Below are 22,088 nucleotides of genomic sequence, written 5' to 3'. Positions count from 1 at the left end.
CAATACACTTTATAAACAGGGACATTGTCTGCCAAAGGCGCGCATTAAACATTTACACCATAATGTCCATTTCACGTTAAGTTACACGCCATTATGTCCATTATGTATTATGCCAAACACCATAATGCCTATTAAAAATTATGCTACATAAGTGCTGCTTATCTACATGCTCACTGCCAAGGGTTCCATGCTCATTGCCAGAGGTTCCATGCTCATTGCCATGTGGGATTACATGCTAATTGCTAAGCCCATGCTCACATTAAATGGGGGACAGCCGTTGCCAGGCAGAAGTGATAGCCACTGACAGTGGCAGAGCCTGGCTGTATTCAGAGCACTGCAGGTCCCGGCTATTTGAAATAATACCCCTTTCACACCAGAAAATGCATTCCCAGGTTGGCCCCCTTTACACCAGCCCAGTCCCTGCATTTTCTGGTGTGAGGGGGAGAGAAAACAACCCCCCCCCCCCCCCTCCTTTAACCAGTTATCTTATTTAACCGGCTATATCTTCGGAACCAACTGACCCATTTACAAGGCCGGCGCCACCACTAGGCAGCTCTAGGCATTTGCCTAGGGCGCCGGCACCTGGAGGGCGGCAGTTCGCCCCTCACCCCCAGCGAACTGTGTAAAAAAATTGCAGCCCAGGCGTCCCTGCAGTGCTGGGGCGGTCAGGGGTGTCCGTGCCGTAGGGGTACCTGCGGCGCCGTCATGTGTATAAAGCTGGCTGCGGCCGGCTGGGTCCCTGTAGTGAATAGCAAATAACTAGCGCTATGCGCGCGGCGGCGCCGGAAGCGCTAGTTATTTGCTATTCACTACAGGGACCCCGCCGGCCGCAGCAAGCTTTATACACATGACGGCGCCGCAGGTACCCCTACGGCACGTACACCCCTGACCGCCCAGCACTGCAGGGACGCCGGGGCAGCAATTTTTTATACAGGTACCACCTCCCCCCGGCACCGGGGCGCCCCCACCCCGACTCGCCTGGGGCGCTCCGGTGCCTTGCACCGGCCCTGCCCATTTACATGAGACAAGTATCATATTGAAGAACTTTTGAGTGGGCTTTGAATGATTTTGGTCCAGTGAAACTGGAACGTTTGGTTCCAGAGTAATCTGCCCTCAAAGAACATGAACAGCCATGAAATTACATTTAAAAAAAAAAAAAACGGGTTACCCGCAATATCTCTGGAACCGGTTGACCGATATGGACCAGCCTGGTATCATATTAAAGGCCCAGCGATTAGGAATTGAATTGAACCACAAGCTTCTGTGATACCAGGGGCGGAACTGGCAGCTTTCGGAACCAGGTGGTGGTTGGAATTAACGGCTCCCATATTATCCTATGGGGAAAGCGTTACAGATTTGCCAGGTGATATCTCCGGTTCCCGAGGGGCTAGAGACACGGGGCTGGGCTCGTTGGAAAGCCCTGGTCCTCAACTACAAAATTAAATGACAGGGGTGCCCCCCGGATCCGCCCATGACGGCACATGGCGTATCAGTTGTTTCCTGCGCCCCCTGCTGGGTGTCCATTGGATATATTCAGTTGTTGCTGCAATCAGACAGCCATTAGTATTTTGTGATTATTAGTCCCCACAAAGCAGATTTACCCATCTGCAGTTCCTGTTTGCCCCCAGTAATATTAATTACCTTAGATATGAAGCTGGAAACAGGAGACGCCTAGATAGCAGCATATACATTGGCAATGTTACAGGTCTAACCAGCAGAACAGGGTGTCTGGATGTCCTGATATCTGCTTATGTAGATCACATACAGGTCAGCTATCTGCAGTCCTCACAGACGGGAAGCGCCTTTCCTGGAAAACATCATTCCAAAACAACTTATTTCCTAGTGTAGTATCCTAAAAATATATTTGTTTCCATATCAAGAGCCAGGACTGACGGTGCCTCACAGCGCTGAGGTCATGGGTTCTATCCCCACCATGTGTTATATATATGGGGCAGTACGGATGGTGTAATGGTTAGTATTACTGCCTCACAGCGCTGAGGTCATGGGTTCTATCCCCACCATGTGTTATATATACGGGGCAGTACGGATGGTGTAATGGTTATATTACTGCCTCACAGCGCTGAGGTCATGGGTTCTATCCCCACCATGTGTTATATATACGGGGCAGTACGGATGGTGTAATGGTTAGCGTTACTACCTCACAGCACTAAGGTCATGGGTTCTATCCCCACCATGTGTTATATATACGGGGCAGTACGGACGGTGTAATGGTTACATTACTGCCTCACAGCACTGAGGTCATGGGTTCTATCCCCACCATGTGTTATATATACGGGGCAGTACGGATGGTGTAATGGTTAGCATTACTGCATCACAGCGCTGAGGTCAAGGGTTCTATCCCCACCATGTGTTATATATACGGGGCAGTACGGATGGTGTAATGGTTACATTACTGCCTCACAGCACTGAGGTCATGGGTTCTATCCCCACCATGTGTTATATATACGGGGCAGTACGGATGGTGTAATGGTTACATTACTGCCTCACAGCACTGAGGTCATGGGTTCTATTCCTACCATGTGTTATATATACGGGGCAGTACGGATGGTGTAATGGTTAGCATTACTGCCTCACAGCGCTGAGGTCATGGGTTCTATCCCCACCATGTGTTATATATACGGGGCAGTACGGATGGTGTAATGGTTACATTACTGCCTCACAGCACTAAGGTCATGGGTTCTATCCCCACCATGTGTTATATATACGGGGCAGTACGGACGGTGTAATGGTTACATTACTGCCTCACAGCACTGAGGTCATGGGTTCTATCCCCACCATGTGTTATATATACGGGGCAGTACGGATGGTGTAATGGTTAGCATTACTGCATCACAGCGCTGAGGTCAAGGGTTCTATCCCCACCATGTGTTATATATACGGGGCAGTACGGATGGTGTAATGGTTACATTACTGCCTCACAGCACTGAGGTCATGGGTTCTATCCCCACCATGTGTTATATATACGGGGCAGTACGGATGGTGTAATGGTTACATTACTGCCTCACAGCACTGAGGTCATGGGTTCTATCCCCACCATGTGTTATATATACGGGGCAGTACGGATGGTGTAATGGTTACATTACTGCCTCACAGCACTGAGGTCATGGGTTCTATCCCCACCATGGCTATAACTGTGCGGAGTATGTGTGCAGGGCAGTACGGATGGTGTAATGGTTAGCATTACTGCCTCACAGCACTGAGGTCATGGGCAGGGGTGTAACTAGGACTTGGTGGGCCCCATAGCAAAATTTTTAAGGGGCCCCCCCTTCTACAGGGTGTGGAGGTACAGTGTATAGGGTGACACACGCACAGGTTGTTTGGGGGTACAAGGCATCACAAACACACAGGGATAGGAGGGTACATGGTGTAAGACACACAGACACACATACAGGGGTAGGGGGTGTGTATACTGTCACATACATTAAGGAGGGGGTTAAAGGGTGTCACAGGCACAGGGGTAGGGGGTATACAGTGTCACACAAGGTGGGGAGAGGAGGGAAGCACAGTGTCACACAAAAGGGAAGGGGTCACACACTTAAGCAGCCCATACACGGTCCGTTTAACGGATCAGTTTGGGACTTAAACAGCACAAATCGGATCGGATCGCATCCCTAGTGCATGCAGTGTGCATTCACTGCGTTCCGATGTGTACCTAGTACAAAAAGTATGTGCAGCACATAATTCTTGTACCGTACTATGTGATGCGCGGGAGCGCGCATCGCATAGTACAGAACGGATGCCGGCGAACGGCTCTGTGTATGGGCAGCTTTAGACTCACAGTGACACTGTGTCTCACATGCACACGCAGTCACACACACAATGAAGTAGCAGTAATTTGTCAGCCGACCCTGCTTACAGTAGCAGACAGCTATTTCATATACATTTGGATTGTTAGAGTTGTATTGAGTGATTGTGAAGGTGTAAAGGACGAAATAGGGGAGGAGAGAGAAAATTAATTACCTCAAAAAAGCAGCCTGACTCCTGAGCAGTCAGCCAAAGGTCTCTGATGGGGGCAGCCATTTTTTTTTTTTAATGACAAAATCGCACATGTCACCAAAATCGCACCTTTTCATGACAAAAAATAGCACTTTTTCATTCCAAAAATCGCCCTATATTCTCACACTTTTCATGCCGGAATACACCTCATTAAATATGCGAATTCGCGGCAAAAATGCGATTTTAAAAAACGGCGATATAGGGCGATTTGAGAAAAAAAAAATCGCATTTTCTCAAAAACGGTCAAACCACTAAATCTCGCCCTTTATGTTACAAAAATACATGAAATATATCAGGGAGCATGTTACAGTTCTCACGGGGGGTCACAGTATAAACGGTCAACAGTGTCTAGGTGTGGGTATGGGTCATATCAGACCTCCCAACTGTACCGTTTTTTTGCGCCGTCTGTGTCCCGAGGCGGGGGGGAGGGGGGGGGGGGCATTTGGGAGTCGCCCCGGCCTCAAGGGAATAGACGCCGGGTAGCTGCCCAGCCATCTCCTCCTGAGGGCGACCATCGACTGATGTGGGTGTTCCCTCGCAGCATACGAATGGATGTTTCGCCGGGCAGGGTTTGGTGGACTTGCCGGGCGCGGTTTGGTAGACTCGCAAGGCTGCAAATTCGCTGCCTTGCGAATCAACCAGAATAACCCCTTTAATGCAAAGTACTGAATGTCGGGAGGGGGGGTCCGTGAATCGCTGGAGGGGGGTCGCGGGGGGGGTGCTGTGAATCGTGGGAGGGGGGGGGGTCGCGGGGGTGCCACGAATCGCAGGAGGGTGGGGGTCCCGTGAATCGCGGGAGTGGGGGGTCGTGGAAATCCCGCCGCGAATGGGGGGAGGGAGGTCGCGGGGGTCCGGCGAATGGGGGGAGGGGGGTGTCTCGGGGGTCCCACAAATCGTGGGATATCCGCGAATGGGGGGAGGGGGGGTCGCGGGTGTCCTGCGAATATGGGGAGAGGGGGGGGCCGCGGGGGAGGGGGGGGGGGGGTGGGAGTAATGGTGGATGGTGGCTGTGGAGTAATGGTGGATGGTGGGCGTGCACTGTAGACCTGGCTGGGCGGGGGAGGTGATGTCAAGGGGGTGGGCTGTGTAGAACGTTATACACATAGAACACTTTTCCCTGGGGGGGGGGGGGCGGGTTTGTGTATCCTGCTGGGCAGGAACGTTAGCTACACAGGGGATGAGTGACAGATCTGGCTAAATATATAAGAGATGTAGCATGATTTATATAGAACATTATACATGTATGACACGTATGTGCTGTGAGAGTCATTACTGCTATTGGGACCTGCTGTGTCTGTAGCAGGCGGCTCTATAGGACGCTGCCCATTGGGGATAATGGCACCCGTAGCTGCGTGTAAGGTCTCATTATTGTCTATGGAACCATCCTCTACCCCCTGGCTGGCTGCGGCTCCCAGTCAGGAAGATTCATTATAAGGCTTCCTCCCTTCCCTCAGACATCTGTCTTTTTAAACTACTAGAAAGCTGCTGACTCTGCCTCCTGCTCTGTATTATCTGTGATATTAATGCCGCTTACGGAAGGTTTGACCCTTCACCTTTGTCTTCCAGGTTCTCAAACATCTGAAGCACCTCAACTTCACCAACAACATGGGGGAGCAAGTGGACTTCAACGACCTCGGGGACCTGGTGGGGAATTACACCATCATCAACTGGCACCTGTCCAATGAGGACGGCTCGGACGAGGTGGTCTTCGAAGACATTGGCCACTACAATGTGTACGCCAAGAAAGGGGACCAGCTGCTGATCAACGAGAGCAAGATCCTGTGGAGTGGGTTCTCCAGAGAGGTGGGGCCCCGCTGGTTATTACCCAGTTACATCCCCTCTACAGAGTTCACACAAAAATTACATGTGTTCTATACTCTGAACGCTGACCCCAGGCCAGCATCGCTGTGTGACCAGATCATACAGCCCACCAACAGCATTTATGATCATGTATCATATGTCTAGAATCCCTATAGACAAGCGAGCAGGGCCCTCTGACCTCTCTGTTACTGTTATTGCCCAGTCTTGTTCTTGTCACTCTCTTTTCCCAATTGTAAAGTACAGCAGAATATACTGGTGCTATGGACTGACTATCGGCTGATAATTGTGTGTAGAGCACCACCTGCTGGGCAGTTTGCAGATCACACCTTGGATTTGAATCTAAGCAATCGTTCTATACTAGTGCGATAGTAGCATGTTCTAACTCTCAGTATGTTCTGTAGGAATTGGGCGGAACTGATAACTGAGGTTCTCTTTCATTCCGGCAGGTTCCGTTCTCCAACTGCAGCAGGATCTGCCAGGAGGGCACCAGAAAGGGGATCATTGAGGGAGAACCCACCTGCTGCTTCATGTGTGAGGACTGCCCCGATGGGGAGTACTCCGATGAGACTGGTAACCAGCAATACTATGTATAAATGTAACGCGCAAATACACAATGACAATAAACAGATAACAAATAAGAATAGTTATTTTGGAACACGTGCGTGCTCGCGGGGCGCAAGCAGTGGACTCGTCACATGCAGATTTTACATTGGATCAGGAAACGTTATAATATGAACCATGAACTATGGATTCCTTATCACAGATAAAAGTCAGACTAAGCTGATCTATCTTTGCCGGATAGGGCAGAATTTGGGGTGGGCGCTGCCCACCCCATTGCAGGCATTGACACTCCTACGCTCGCAGGGGAACGCCCAGTTTTCCCCTGCTGAGTGTCCCCCTGCCCACCCTGTTCCCTTCCCTAACAGAACGAGCGCCTCGGCATTTGCACCTAGACACTGTAGGCCTAGAAATCCACACCCAACACAGCAGAGTATTTAATAACGTGAAGCTGTGGGACCGATTCATGTGTGCATGGAACTGCACAGCGGCAAGGAAGCAGCAGGAGGCGCCTGTAGGAGATAGATACCTTCTGTTTGTATTGAGTCCAGTGGTGGATCCAGGGGTGGAGCTGCTGCACAGTTCAAAATTCAAATAGGGGAGCCACACCCACTGCCAGTGAGTCAGTTTGGAATGGCAGTTAATGGCAGTGGGTGTGGCTCCCCTATTTGAATTTTGAACTGTGCTGCAGCTGTTTGCGTCTGAGACAGCAAACTTGGATCACCATAGTAACTGTTATGACTTGTTATGGCACCGGCCAGGTCCGATGACACAGACCTTGGACCTGATATGCTTCCTGTTTTGAAGAACGATGCCGGGTAACACCCCCGCTCTGCCCCCAAACACTGCAGCTTGTCGATCTCGCTGGGGCTGCCACTGACATTGCAAGGAGTGTGGTAAAGAAGTTCTACATGTGAAGGATAGACCGTCATTAGACCCCAAATGGTCGACAGGGTCAAAGGATCAATGTGGAATTTGTTATAAAAAATTGTAGACACAAGTTTTATTTCTGCATTATTGGATGTAATTTTGTATCTTTAACCACATGTAACCCAAATTAGTGGACACTTGCCACATGGGTATGGTGCCCACACTCCGCTTACACTGCACTCACCACAGGTTTCCCAATCATAGTCCACATGGATGGTAAATGAAGCCAAAGTTGAAAAACATGGGGGGAAAAAGTGTTGACCATATGTCTGTCGGCCATTGTCATGTAAACCTTTTGAATTTGTTGACTTTTGAACGTGTCAACCAACTGACTTCCTGTCTAGGCACTGTAGATCTATAGAAATGTGATGCGCTACCATAAAAATGGTAGCCCCCAGCCTGTGCAGCCTAGCCTAGCTGTGAAGCCAGGCGCAGGGCCGGCATTAGTACACTGTCAGCAAGACGTATAGTATAGTGATTGTACAGTAATGTGATCGATAACGCTACAAACACTAAACCATTCCCTTGTTGTTACTTATATCACAGATGCAAGTGCCTGCGAGAAATGTGCCACGGATTACTGGTCCAACGAGAACCACACATCCTGCATCGCCAAAGAGATAGAGTTCCTCTCCTGGACAGAACCCTTTGGGATAGCCCTCACAATGTTTGCCATCTTGGGAATATGCCTGACGTCCTTCGTGCTCAGTGTCTTCTTAAAATTCCGCAACACGCCAATTGTCAAGGCAACCAACCGGGAGTTGTCGTATCTCCTCCTCTTCTCCCTCTTGTGTTGCTTCTCTAGTTCCTTGTTCTTCATCGGGGAACCTGAGGACTGGACTTGCCGGTTGCGGCAGCCGGCATTTGGCATCAGCTTTGTGCTGTGTATATCTTGCATTCTGGTGAAGACCAATCGCATTCTTCTTGTGTTTGAAGCCAAGATCCCCACCAGCTTCCAGAGGAAGTGGTGGGGGGTGAACCTGCAGTTCCTTCTGGTGTTTCTTTGCACCTTTGTGCAAATTGTGACCTGTATCATCTGGCTTTATACCGCACCCCCCAAGAGTGCTAAAAACCACGAAGATGAGATCATTTTCGTTATCTGTAACGAGGGATCATTGATGGCGCTCGGGTTCCTGATTGGCTACACATGCCTGCTGGCCGCCGTCTGCTTCTTCTTTGCCTTCAAGGCCCGGAAACTGCCAGAAAACTTTAATGAAGCCAAATTTATCACTTTCAGCATGCTGATATTTTTCATTGTGTGGATATCCTTCATTCCGGCTTATGTCAGCACCTACGGAAAGTACGTTTCGGCTGTTGAGGTCATTGCTATCCTGGCCTCAAGTTTCGGCTTGCTGGCTTGCATCTTCTTCAACAAAGTCTACATCATCTTATTCAAACCATCCAGAAACACCATAGAAGAGGTCCGCTGCAGCACCGTAGCTCATGCATTTAAGGTTGCAGCCAGGGCCACCCTGAGACGTAGCAATGTGTCCCACAAAAGGTCCAACAGCTTGGGAGGGTCAACAGGATCCACTCCATCCTCTTCAATCAGCAGCAAGAGCAACCATGATGAACACTTCACCGCAGTGGACCGGGCCAGAGCTTGCAAACAGAAGGTGAGCTTTGGCAGTGGCACAGTCACCATGTCTTTGAGCTTTGAGGAACCCTCAAAGAATTCAGTGTCCAACAAGGGCACAAAACCAAAGAACTTGCTGGAGGGAAAGAATAGCGATGACAGTTTAATGAGGCACAGGGCTTTGCTCCGGCACCAAAACAGTGATGGAGGTAGCGAGTCAAGCTTTATAACGGCCTCCAACATCGATGCATCACAGTCGCAGGAGTATATTAGCCAAGTCATCCCAGATGACCAAAGTATCGGGGTTCCTTCAACTCAAGTGGAGAATCTGAGGAATGACATTGATGGAGTCATCACAGATAACATGATTAACTCTTAACAAATTTGTTACCTTCCCATTGTTTGCATCGTCAGTAAAATGAATATACCACAGTATATTGTGCGAATCCCGAGGATGGTTCGATAGGAACAAAGACTTCTTACTTCTGGAAGACGAAGGACAGTTCTTGAAAGCGTTGGTGGATCCTTCGAAGGGACGCACACTAACAATATTGGAGACTTCTCTCTCCACCTTGTGTATTAATGTTAAATGAATGACATTTAGGATTACATACGTCGTGGTTTGTTTCGGTTAGACCCACACATAGTCTCCAGAGATTTCCTGTTCAATGTCAGATATATCCAGAAAATCTGTTTAAGCAATGGATCCATTATAGGGGAAATATTGCCTTGTAATAAATGTTGAATATGTATATGTGCGTGTGTGTGCTTGTATGTCTGTTGTGTGTGTCTGTCTGTTTAGACCTGTGAATTACTGCTTTGTTATATACCGTTCCTGTGCTGTGAAGTTGCGTTCCGCCAGTGGGCGATGCTGGTCTGTCTGCACTGATGATATTGGAAAATTATAAATAAAATGTAGAACACAATTTCCTCCCCAGTTATTTCTAGATAAAGTTGTCAGCTTCCCAACGGATGAGTCAGAAACTACAGATACAGGGGGATATTCTGATTTGTACGCAAAAAGGGGACAACGGGACTATCTGTATTACACGTGTCTTGAGAGTGAGGGGACTGTCTGTATTACGTGTCCTGATAGTGAGAGGATGCAGGGACTGTCTGTATTATACGTGTCCTGAGAGTGAGGGGACGTTCGAACTGTCTGTATTACACGCGTACTGAGAGTGAGGAGAAACCGAGACTGTCTGTATTACACGTGTCCTGAGAGTGAGGGGACACCGGGACTGTCTGTATTACACGTGTCCTGAGAGTGAGGGGATGCCGGGACTGTCTGTATTACACGTGTCCTGAGAGTGAGGGGACGCCGGGACTGTCTGTATTAGACGTGTCCTGAGAATGAGGCGACACCGGGACTGTCTGTATCACACGTGTACTGATAGTGAGGGGACACCGGGACTGTCTGTATTACACGTGTCCTGAGAGTGAGGGGATGCCGGGACTGTCTGTATTACACGTGTCCTGAGAGTGAGGGGACGCCGGGACTGTCTGTATTACACGTGTCCTGAGAGTGAGGGGACGCCGGGACTGTCTGTATTACACGTGTCCTGAGAGTGAGGGGACGCCGGGACTGTCTGTATTACATGTGTCCTGAGAGTGAGGGGACGCCGGGACTGCCTGTATTACACGTTTCCTGAGAGTGAGGGGATGCCGGGACTGTCTGTATTAGACGTGTCCTGAGAATGAGGCGACACCGGGACTGTCTGTATCACACGTGTACTGATAGTGAGGGGGCGCCGGGACTGTCTGTATTATACATGTCCTGAGAGTGAGGGGACGTTCGGACTGTCTGTACTACACGTGTCCTGACAGTGAGGGGATGCCGGGACTGTCTGTATTACACGTGTCCTGAGAGTGAGGGGACGCCGGGACTGTCTGTATTACACGTGTCCTGAGAGTGAGGGGACGCCGGGACTGTCTGTATTACACGTGTCCTGAGAGTGAGGGGACGCCGGGACTGTCTGTATTACACGTGTCCTGAGAGTGAGGGGACGCCGGGACTGTCTGTATTACACGTGTCCTGAGAGTGAGGGGACGCCGGGACTGTCTGTATTACACGTGTCCTGAGAGTGAGGGGACGCCGGGACTGTCTGTATTACACTTGTCCTGAGAGTGAGGGGACGCCGGGACTGTCTGTATTACACGTGTGCTGAGAGTGAGGGGACGCCGGGACTGCCTGTATTACACGTTTCCTGAGAGTGAGGGGATGCCGGGACTGTCTGTATTACACGTGTCCTGAGAGTGAGGGGACGCCGGGACTGTCTGTATTACACGTGTCCTGAGAGTGAGGGGACGCCGGGACTGTCTGTATTACACTTGTCCTGAGAGTGAGGGGACACCGGGACTGTCTGTATTACATGTGTCCTGAGAGTGAGGGGACGCCGGGACTGCCTGTATTACACGTTTCCTGAGAGTGAGGGGATGCCGGGACTGTCTGTATTACACGTGTCCTGAGAGTGAGGGGACGCCGGGACTGTCTGTATTACACGTGTCCTTACAGTGTGGGACTATGAAAGGGTTCAGTCCTGGCGCGACTCTGCATTTTGGGATGTTCGCATCCCCGCAGCAAAATCACCAATATTGACCCAGGAGATTCCGGGGATGACCCCTTTCAGACATAAGATGGTTTTCCTGTTTTTAAGGCAGTGTCATCATTAGGGGCAATGGAGGCACAATATAATGAGGTCATGCACAGGTGGGGGTCAGCCCTAATGGACTGGGTGTGTTTCCAATCGTAAATAACTTACATTCCATGTATCATATACCAGTGACAATACCACAGCAGATTTCCTTTTCAGCAAAGTTTTTTAGTAAAACATGTAGGACATATATCTAGTAAACAAGGTTCTGCACTGTCCAGTCCGTTTATTGGGATGATCCAACCGGCAGTGTCCCGCGGTGGGGGGGCAGTTGAAAGTCCCCCTTGCCCGACGCTACAGAGCGGGGAATAGACAGCTTCTTTTCAGAGGGGCTGGGGGCATATCCAGCAGCTTACACATCTGGCCATGCCCCTGTAGTGACAAAACAGGGGCGTGGCCTGTGACCGCGGCATCCCCATGCGGCTACTCCCCCTATGACATAGACCACACCCCTTTCGGGGTGCGCACCTGGCTAAGAAAAACCCAGGTGAATTACAGGGTTGGGGGCCTGGGAACACAGTGCCGGTTTGGTGCCTTTCAGACATAACAACATTTCTGGGTTGATGTGCATGCGAGTCCCCCCGCTACGCTGCGAGGGTGTGTGTGCTTACGGATCCCAGCAATTGCCCCCTGGTCTGAATTGGCCCCAAGATGTGTGTGTAAGGGCGCTACCTGAGAGTGAGGCAAGAGATGAGCCGGCGAGTTACTGGTATCCAGGCATCGCGTCGACATGGACAAAAGGTCAACTTAAAAAAAGGTTGACATGAGTTTTTCATGATTTAAACAAACCCGACTTCCTCTCACTTGACCATCTCAGTGGGCGAGAGCAGCGAGGACCCATTACACATACACAGTGTCCATGTCAACCAAAAGAAAAAAACGATGTCGTCCTTTTTCCTTGTCAACCGTTTTCATGTTGACCTAGCACATGTCGACCATTTAACTGGACCTAGACAGTGTAGACCTAATATACTTATTACTAATTAGCATCTTCTAGATAGAAGATAATAGATACAATCTGATTGGTTGCTATGGGCTACATCCCATCATAAGTAGAACGCCCATCTTAGTAAATTTCCACCTTAACGATAACGGATAAAGGCCTGGGCAGCAACCACCAATGTCCCTGATCCGATAGAGGTGACATCAGTCTGTTATATATTGATGCCGTTGACATAGGCGATGGTATTTTTTCCCAAGGACCAGTGTTCCTATTAAGCTGTGCGCACGTGCGCGCGCACACAACTCCACGAGCATGCGCACAGACATTACAACAGAGCGCACAAAGCAGCAGTGGTCCCTTTTTGCAGTTGTGGACTCAATTAATGTGTGTTTCACCCATTAACTACATTGTGTGCTGTGTTTTGAAGGTTTAAATGTTTAATATCATTTTGAAGTAAACTTAACACAAATGCTGAACGTCATTTTCCAGTTATATATAAGTGACGCACAAAATTTTTTAATTCCTTCCAAAGTTGCACAGCCAAAATCTTTTGCAGCACACAGCCTTCGTAAAATTAGAGGGAACATTGCCAGGGACACCGGCAATAAGAAATGGACAAGGAAGTAGATGATGACGGGTGAGGCGGTGTCCCGGGGGAAATCTGGATACACGATTATCTCATTCCTGGCTTTCCCTAATATCCCTTATATCTGGAGCACCTATGACTTACACAGGTTCTGGGGCTGATTAATACCATGTTAAATACCACAGTCCCACGCATCTCAGAACTGCCCCAATATACGCTGTGTGTGTATCTGTGCCGCGCTCTGTGTGTGTATCGGTGCACATAACATGCACTGATTCCCCCTTCTCCCCCATAGCGCGCCTTCATACATCTGCCCCAATATGAGATATTTTACTTTCATTTTTTCTCTAAAGAAATATCTCAAGTGAACATTGTCCTTTGTACGCACTGAGAAATATTTACCATACATGGGGCGGGATGTACTATTTACCGCAGTGGTTCCCAAACTGTGTGCCGTGGCTCCCTGGGGTGCCTCGGGACACATGCAGGGGTGCCGCGGCTTGGTAGTCCAGGACCAACTCAAATTATTAATGGTTAATTATTTAGGAGCAAAACCAGTGCTGGTGGCTGCCAATCATAGAATGTGTACAAACAGAAGCAAATCCTGCCCTTTACCACATAACTGCCGCTAAGAATCGCATATAAACCCAATCTAATTAATTTTTTTTGACCTAGGGGTGCCGTGAAAAAAATTCTGATTCTCTAGGGTGCCGTGAATCAAAAAAGATTGGGAACCTCTGATTTACCGCATTGCTGTAGCGGTCAGCTCGCGCTGCTTTTGCAGCCTGTTCGTGGCGTTCCAGGCTGTTTCCGCCTTCGTCTTCCCCGTATGTAACAATTTTATGTTACTTGCGGTCGCAGCTGAGAACGCAATCCACTAGTCTAGCTGGCTGCATGATTGCTGAGCATGTGCATCCCCATCTGTGGATGCTGTCATGCACAGTAAAAGCCAGAGAGGACAGGAACGGGATAGAGTGGATGGCTGAGCGTAGAGGCTGGCAGGGAGCACAGGAACGGGATAGAGTGGATGGCTGAGCGTAGAGGCTGGCAGGGAGCACAGGAACGGGATAGAGTGGATGGCTGAGCGTAGAGGCTGGCAGGGAGCACAGGAACGGGATAGAGTGGATGGCTGAGCGTAGAGGCTGGCAGGGAGCACAGGAACGGGATAGAGTGGATGGCTGAGCGTAGAGGCTGGCAGGGAGCACAGGAACGGGATAGAGTGGATGGCTGAGCGTAGAGGCTGGCAGGGAGCACAGGAACGGGTTATGGAGTGGATGGCTGAGCGTAGAGGATGGCAGGGAGCACAGGAACGGGATAGAGTGGATGGCTGAGCGTAGAGGATGGCAGGGAGCACAACTGTGGTCTTCATTAATGTAAGTTCTGTGCCATCTGCGTTTTAAACTGTGTGCTTTGTGAATAAATTAAAGGAAAAGTGCTATACTTTGCAAATTCGCCAGCTATATATAGCGAAATTAAAATCTCTATTGTCCTCCGCGGCTGCTATTAGTACATCCGAGTCCGCGATCTGTACATTTGAATTAATAGGCTGGAAATACCGCGACGGAAGACTCGCGGTATCTCACAATGTGGGAGAGATGCGGTTTTTTTTGTGTGGGAAACCTTATTAATACATTAGAGAACACTGTGCCGCCACGGAAAACATGAAATAATGTGGCAAAATAGGAAAGTACATCCCGCCCATGGTGCGACAGGTGCAGTACGTTTTGCACTAGATCGCATGCGTTTTGAATGCAATGCAATGAGATGCAACCTAGTAAGCACATACTTTTTGTGCTGTGCAATGTGCGCGGGAGCGCACATCGCACCTGTTAAATTGTACCATGTGTGGACAGCTTAATAAAAGATAGAACAATCTTACTACAAGCGTCATTGTTAAAATCAGATTAGTCCTAGTGACTACACACAAGCAGCAACATAGATAATGGGAGTCATTACCATTTCTATAAGCCTAGTTCTCACCTGTGTTTGTCACTTATCTCTGTGCTGAATAACTGAATTACAGAGAAAAACACCGAGCACAAAATAAAACAAGCCCAAAACAAGCTACTAAAAAAATTATAAGCCCAAAAACAAGCAACAAGCAGCCATCAAAAAACAGCAACTCACGAAAAAAACCAAGCCCAAAATCCGCTTGTTTCAAGCTGACTTGGCAACTACAGTAGTATATGCTGCTGCCAGAGTGCAGCCAGGGTCACGTGAGGGTCCCACCGCGGGGGGTGACGGGAACCCGCGCAGTCTCTTCCGCTTATACATTGTATCAGTTTGTTTCGCAGGAGCCGGCACCACGTGACTGAGGGGGACTGTACCACTCGCCCAGGGGCAGAGAGGGGGGGATCACAGGGAGAGGCCTGGGATGTAGTGCTCCTGCTGCCCCCTTACATCCCCCGTCCGTGCCCGGATATGGTGCATCCAGGAGGAGTCATATAGCTGGGACGGGTGACGTACTCTGTACCTGCATCGGCCACAGCACAGTGATACCCACAGCACACAGTGATACCCACAGTAACACTATGGCGATGTGCGGGGGACTCGGGAAAGCCAAACCTGCGGACGAGACGGTGCAGAGCCTCTGTGACCAGGTACACGGGTGTGTGTCAGTCTGTGTATATATCTGTGTGTCAGTGCTACGTGTATGTGTGTATATATATTTGTGACCCTGCTACAAGTATGTGTGTCTCTGCCCATCCTCTGCCCTACTCACTCTCCCCCCTTACTTGCATCAAAACTGAAGGGGATCTGGTCTCTACCGTGACCAGTGTCTCCTATACAGCTCTCCACCCTATCTGCTGTTCACACTATAAAGTGTACTCTGCACTGTACACAATGTGTAGCACTTTGTTGCAGCGAGGATAGATGGCAGGCTATGGGGCAGCTGTGTACAGTAGGGATTGGGGGCAGCTGTGTGCAGTAGGGATGGGGGGGGGGGCAGCTGTGTACAGTAGGGATTGGGGCAGCTGTGTACAGTAGGGATTGGGGCAGCTGTGTACAGTAGGGATTGGGGCAGCTGTGTACAGCAGGGATGGAGGGGGGGGCAGCTGTGTACAGCAGGGATGGAGGGGGGGCAGCTGTGTACAGCAGGGATGGAGGGGGGGGGGCAGCTGTGTACAGCAGGGATGGAGGGGGGGGGGCAGCTGTGTACAGCAGGGATGGAGGGGGGGGGGGCAGCTGTGTACAGCAGGGATGGAGGGGGGGGGGGGCAGCTGTGTACAGCAGGGATGGAGGGGGGGGCAGCAGTGTACAGCAGGGATGGAGGGGGGGGCAGCTGTGTACAGCAGGGATGGAGGGGGGGGGGCAGCTGTGTACAGCAGGGATGGAGGGGGGGGGGGGGCAGCTGTGTACAGCAGGGATGGAGGGGGGGGGGCAGCTGTGTACAGCAGGGATGGAGGGGGGGGGGGCAGCTGTGTACAGCAGGGATGGAGGGGGGGGGGGCAGCTGTGTACAGCAGGGATGGAGGGGGGGGGGGGCAGCTGTGTACAGCAGGGATGGAGGGGGGGGGGGGCAGCTGTGTACAGCAGGGATGGAGGGGGGGGGCAGCTGTGTACAGCAGGGATGGAGGGGGGGGGCAGCTGTGTACAGCAGGGATGGAGGGGGGGGCAGCTGTGTACAGCAGGGATGGAGGGGGGGGGGCAGCTGTGTACAGCAGGGATGGAGGGGGGGGGGCAGCTGTGTACAGCAGGGATGGAGGGGGGGGGGCAGCTGTGTACAGCAGGGATGGAGGGGGGGCAGCTGTGTACAGTAGGGAATGGGGGGGGCAGCTGTGTACAGTAGAAATTGAGGATCTGTGTTTTGGCAGTTGCACATGAAAACACTGTAACCACTGCAGGTGACTCATCCCCGTACAATGCAGTCATGTGACCCTTAGTCATGTGACCTCGGTGCTGTACTGAGATGACTAAGTGACCACCAGTTCCTGCTGATCCTGTCATGAGTTATAATGATCCAGCAGAAGCTTCTCCTTCCAATGATGCAGGGGCAGGTCTTGCATAGATACCCCCTCTTCTGTTTCTGGGGGTAGATAGATAGAATTCCGTTATTCGTCTCACAATGGTGATTGGGTAACTGCTTGCCGGGCACCACACACAATCACTGGCTGGCCAGTGTCTGCCATGTTGCAGGTGCCCATTATCTAGTCTGTTATGTGGAAGTAACTTTACCCAGGCTATGATGGCATGCTGCATGCTTCCCCTGTTACCCCGTTATATCACCTTTCTGACTGCTATTGTGTTTAGGTGAAGGCGGAGGTGGAAGCGCGAGAAGGGAGAACATTCACCACGTTCACCGCCATCGACTACAAGACTCAGGTCGTGAGTGGGACCAACTACTTCGTCAAGGTAATGACTCTGGGGGAGGTGTTGGGGTGTGCAGCTGGCTGCCTGCACCTTCTGAGTACAGTGTTATAATTGGGTCTCTGCTGTTTGTACCTACATTACATACATCTGGTATAAACCTAGTCCAGGGTTTAGACATTTCTAGGCTTGAGCACAGGTGGCTAAGTCACCCGTGGTGAAATATGGTTAGCCTTAATACCTGGACTTGGTGTGCTGTGAAGACGCATGGCGCAGGACCCACTGGTCAGAATTCCCCAATCTCACGCAGTGGAAGCTGCCATGTTACAGATGCAGTTTATAGTATACCCTCCCTGTAGTGATGACTGCGGAGGGGACGAGGATCATTATTTGGGATGGGGCAGAGGGGAGCAGAGGTGCTGTAACGTATCTGTTTGTCTCTTAGGTCCAAGTGGCCGATGGCGAATGCATCCACGTACGTGTGCACAAAGCGCTGCCTCATGAGCAGGGGAAGCTGACGCTCAGCGGCTGCCAGGGCGGAAAGACCAAGCAAGAGGAGATTCTGCACTTCTGAGGCCGGCGCAGTGGGAGGGGCCTCGCTGCTGTCATCTAACTGCTAATCTCCTGTAACAGACTCCTATATCACCCTCCCCCCGCAACCTCTGGGAACGGGCCGCTGCCTGCAATGTCTTCTGGGATTGAAACCGGAGTGATGTGCTTTTTATACTGGGTTCTGTAAGTGCGATTACATGTCCGTAACCAGCGGCCATATGTGCTTCATGTATCTGTCCATGATTATCTAACAAATGTAATGTTGTTGCTGGTTCAGCAAATTACTCTCTAGGCAACAAAGTGATGGAACGCCTCAAATAAATGCTTTAATAAAAAAAGTATCGCGTAGGGGGTCCTGGTGTCTGATTGTAGCGTAACATAGGCAGCGATGCCGGTCGCACCCTCCGCCTGCAGGGTGTGTATAGAAATCACAGATTATACAACATAAACTTCTCTGCTGGAACAGTGACCTCCTGCACTGGATGGGAGCCTCACTGCCTGCTATACTGTAAGTTGGGGGGGGGGGGGGGGGGGTGCACGCTTAACTGGTGCAGTTGTGATAGTAATTACTTCACCTGTGTGCCCCAGCTAGGTGGTCTGAAAAATGTGACCATAAGGAGTACACCTGCACCCCAGCTAGGTATGGGAGACGTGACAGTTAGTAGTGACTGCAGTGCACCAGCTAGGGGGTCTGGGAAATGTGACAGTTGGTAATGACTGCACCTGTGCACCAGCTAGGGGGTGTTGGTAATGACTACAGCTGTGCACCAGCTAGGGGGTCTGGGAATGTGACAGTTGGCAATGACTGCTCCTGTGCACCAGCTAGGGGGTGTTGGTAATGACTACAGCTGTGCACCAGCTAGGGGATCTGGGGGAATGTAACCTGTTGGTAGTTCTCAAGCACTGAGTTGGTCACCCCTGATTATAGTTATGTCCAGATATTTCAATAAATTTTATTAAAGGTATCAAAGATACATGAAAGACATAAAAAGATTGTACGATATGAAGAGAAAGCAAGGGTCCAAATGGGTACAGTTAGTGAAATTGCAGAATCCATGTAAAGGTAGGACAGTCAGGATCAAATAATTGTTTTTAAGGGAGATATTATATACTGTTTACAGACAACTATAGGAATATATAAACAATACATATACCGCTAATAGATAGATATTAACAACACAAAATATATACACCTACCTACTTACATGCCTATATTTGCCTACGTCTATACCTGCATATTTTAATACTTATATGTACCTACATATCTACATTCACGTTTCTAACTATACATGTAAGTATACACAAATAAAACTAACACACAAGTACTTGAACCATAGTGTGAAAGAATTTTGAAAAGTTTATAAGGAAGAAAGGGGGTGAAAAAGAAAAGGAAGGAACAAAGGAGGGAGGGGAAAAAGGGGGGGGGGACTAGTCTTTCTAATGAAAGGCTGGAGGAATATTAAAATACGTGGTCCAAGGCTCCCAGACCCTGATAAATTTTGCAGAAGAACATTTTAAGATACTCGTCATATACTCCATTGAATGGATATGCCAGATCTTAGCAGTCACCTCATCCAGGGACGGTACAACTGCAGATCTCCAGTGACCCGCGATACAAGTTCTGGCCGCCAGGACCATGTGGGTGAACAATTTATTCTTAGCACGAGTTGTTTCTAGAATATCCATAGAGAGGAGGAAGTAACCGGGCTTAAATGGAACTTGCAAAGATAAAATGGAATTAGCTAAAGTAGTTAGCTTCTGCCAAAGAGGCGACAAAACTGGGCAGTCCCACCATATATGCAAGAAAGTGCCATCCGCTGTTCCACATCTCCAGCATAGGGGGGATATATCTGCATTCATCTTATTAAGTCTAACTGGAACATAATACCATCTATAGAGTAACTTATAAGCGTTTTCTTTCAGTTTTACACAAATTGAACTAGAAGCAACGTTAGAATAAATGTCAGACCATTCCTCATCCCGTATCGTTTCACCCAGATCTGCTTCCCATGCCTTCACATACGCATCTTTAATATTAGAAGCCTGAGGTAACAAAGAAAGATATATAGTTGAGATTAGGCCTTTTGCAGATGTATTACAAAGAGCTAGGTGTTCAATAGAGGTGAGTGGTCTAGTAGTAAGTTGATTATTAACTGCGGAGTGAAAATGTCTGATTTGGAGGTATTGAAAGAAAGATTTATGAGGAATAGGGTGTTTTGCTTGGATATCCGCAAAAGTGGGGAAGGAAGAAGTTTGAGAAATGTCATTAAGGAATCTAATGCCATATTTCCACCAGCTTCTAAATGTATATGGGGAGCAACCTGGGCGAAATTTCGGGTTATTAAATAAAGGGATCAGTGGGCTGGGGGAAGGTGCAAAATTAAATCTTTTATTGGCAGAGTCCCAGATTTCTAGAGAATGTGATATAACCGGGTGGGCTTTTGCATTTTTATTACGGACCGATTTGGATAACCATAAGAGAGTAGAAACCGAGTGGAACCCGAGAAACTGAGACTCAATTCCCACCCACACCCTCTCAGAGTTGGGTCTATTCCATAGCACGCACTGAGCCAATCCCGCTGCCAAGTAATATATAGTTATGTCCAATGCTGCTGGTACTTGCCCAGATCACCATTGCTCCCACGGGTTGATCATGATATCTTCTGTTGGCTCGGCTGGTGGGGAATGTCACTAGCAGTGCCTTGTCATGTGGATCCCCTGTCTAATCTATCATCGGCAAGGTTTTTGTATGGCACCACAAGGATATATGCTGCGTCCAATTACAGGGTACCTAAACCCATAAGAAAGAAACCAGTAGTCAAGGACCTTTGACCTCTGGCTCCCATAGCTGAGAGGGTAGTGACCGGATAGCCAGCCCTTACACCCAGTGCGGAGAGAGAAAATACATACGGTATTTGTATGATCTGATATTCTCAGGAATGTAGCCAGGAGAGGGGACAGGTGGGCTCAGGGCGGGGGTGTTGAGTAAGTGATGACAGGGACAGACTTGGTCTCCGTAACAATACAGGTTTCACCACAACAAACTCTCACAGAGCCGTGACCTGTCATCTTAAGCCTTTGTGTGTTATATACGGGGTGAGGTCTGGGGGCCCCTGCTATAGAGGAATTTGTAGCTGAACTGGCTTAATACCACAAAGGAGAAACCCTGTAGCGTATATTATCTGTGGGTTACTGAAGCCTGAGAGGGGGCTGTCCTGGGGAATGTGTTCTTACCTCCTGTTCCACCATCTACTGAGGTCATTTAAACATCTGCAGACTACTGTATCTCACCACAATGCTGAAAGCACAGTGTATTCCCCAGTGCAGGCTACAGTGAACTGCTGGGGGTATTGGGTGAAGCATACAGGTGGGACATTCTGGACATGTAAGTACCCACAACATACAGCACCAGTGAGTGCCCCTGCCTGGCACTGTCTGCAGGGTACTGGACAATGCCATGTTACCTGTAGAGAAAGTGGCAAATCTAGAAAGCATGGAGTCCTCTGCTATGAGGAATCCTATCGGGTGGGGTGCAAAGATTTGGGATGTTACTACCCAGGCATGCTGATATTTGTGGTTTGTGCCAGCATTCCCTGCAGGTTTGCTGGGACCTGTAGTTCACCTGCATATATTTAATGTGTGTATGTATAATTTTTTTTCAATATTTTACATATTACTATAACCTCGTTAACCCAGGCTAGTGCTGGTTGGCCTGGGGCAAAGGGATGCCCTTTTTTGGATGTGACCCGGTCCAACTCACTAGGGCATTACCAACTTCCGTTCTCAAGGCATGCTTACAGTGCAGGTTTTCATGATATCCAGGCCAGACGGTTGATTCAAAATAACTGATGTACTAGTTACGCCACCTGTGCTGAAGCCTAGATATCACGCTTGGTGTGATTTGAGGGCCGTGGTTGGGAATGTGGGAACCTGGGGAGTCGAGCCCAGAGCTGACCAGTTTGAGGATGACTCCTTCCATGACCGTATGATAGGGATGATGTAGATAATCCATGTTAAGGTGTCTATACATGGTGCAATGAATGGGCAGCATAGCAGAGAACGCGTAAAGCTGGATACACACATATACATTTATCTGTCCGGTGTGAACAAAAATCTAGTAATGAATGGAAGCATATGAATTTCA

The 22,088-nt window shown here is 49.4% G+C and overlaps 2 protein-coding genes across 2 annotated transcripts in view; both read left to right on the top strand.

The window, feature by feature from the left end:
- Positions 1-9,828, top strand: part of CASR (calcium sensing receptor) — a 100,696-nt gene extending 90,868 nt beyond the window's left edge. Inside the window, exons 5-7 of the mRNA XM_083171509.1 lie at positions 5,584-5,820; positions 6,285-6,408; positions 7,873-9,828. Coding sequence (XP_083027635.1) covers positions 5,584-5,820; positions 6,285-6,408; positions 7,873-9,281 — 1,770 coding nt within the window. The 3' untranslated portion in view covers positions 9,282-9,828. The remainder of the gene's footprint in view (positions 1-5,583; positions 5,821-6,284; positions 6,409-7,872) is intronic.
- Positions 9,829-15,402: 5,574 nt separating this feature from the next.
- On the top strand, positions 15,403-18,292 carry LOC146059366 (cystatin-B-like). Its single transcript, XM_083171521.1, has 3 exons — positions 15,403-15,685; positions 17,336-17,437; positions 17,838-18,292. Exons 1-3 carry the CDS (start codon positions 15,617-15,619, stop codon positions 17,964-17,966), a joined length of 300 nt encoding a protein of 99 aa, XP_083027647.1. The 5' UTR covers positions 15,403-15,616; the 3' UTR covers positions 17,967-18,292.
- Positions 18,293-22,088: the final 3,796 nt, after the last annotated feature.

Source organism: Crinia signifera, chromosome 2 (assembly GCF_055691185.1).
Source record: "Crinia signifera chromosome 2, ASM5569118v1, whole genome shotgun sequence".
Lineage (NCBI taxonomy): Eukaryota > Metazoa > Chordata > Amphibia > Anura > Myobatrachidae > Crinia > Crinia signifera.
Note: the sequence above shows the minus strand (reverse complement) of the source record. Positions and strands in the feature narration are given on the sequence as shown.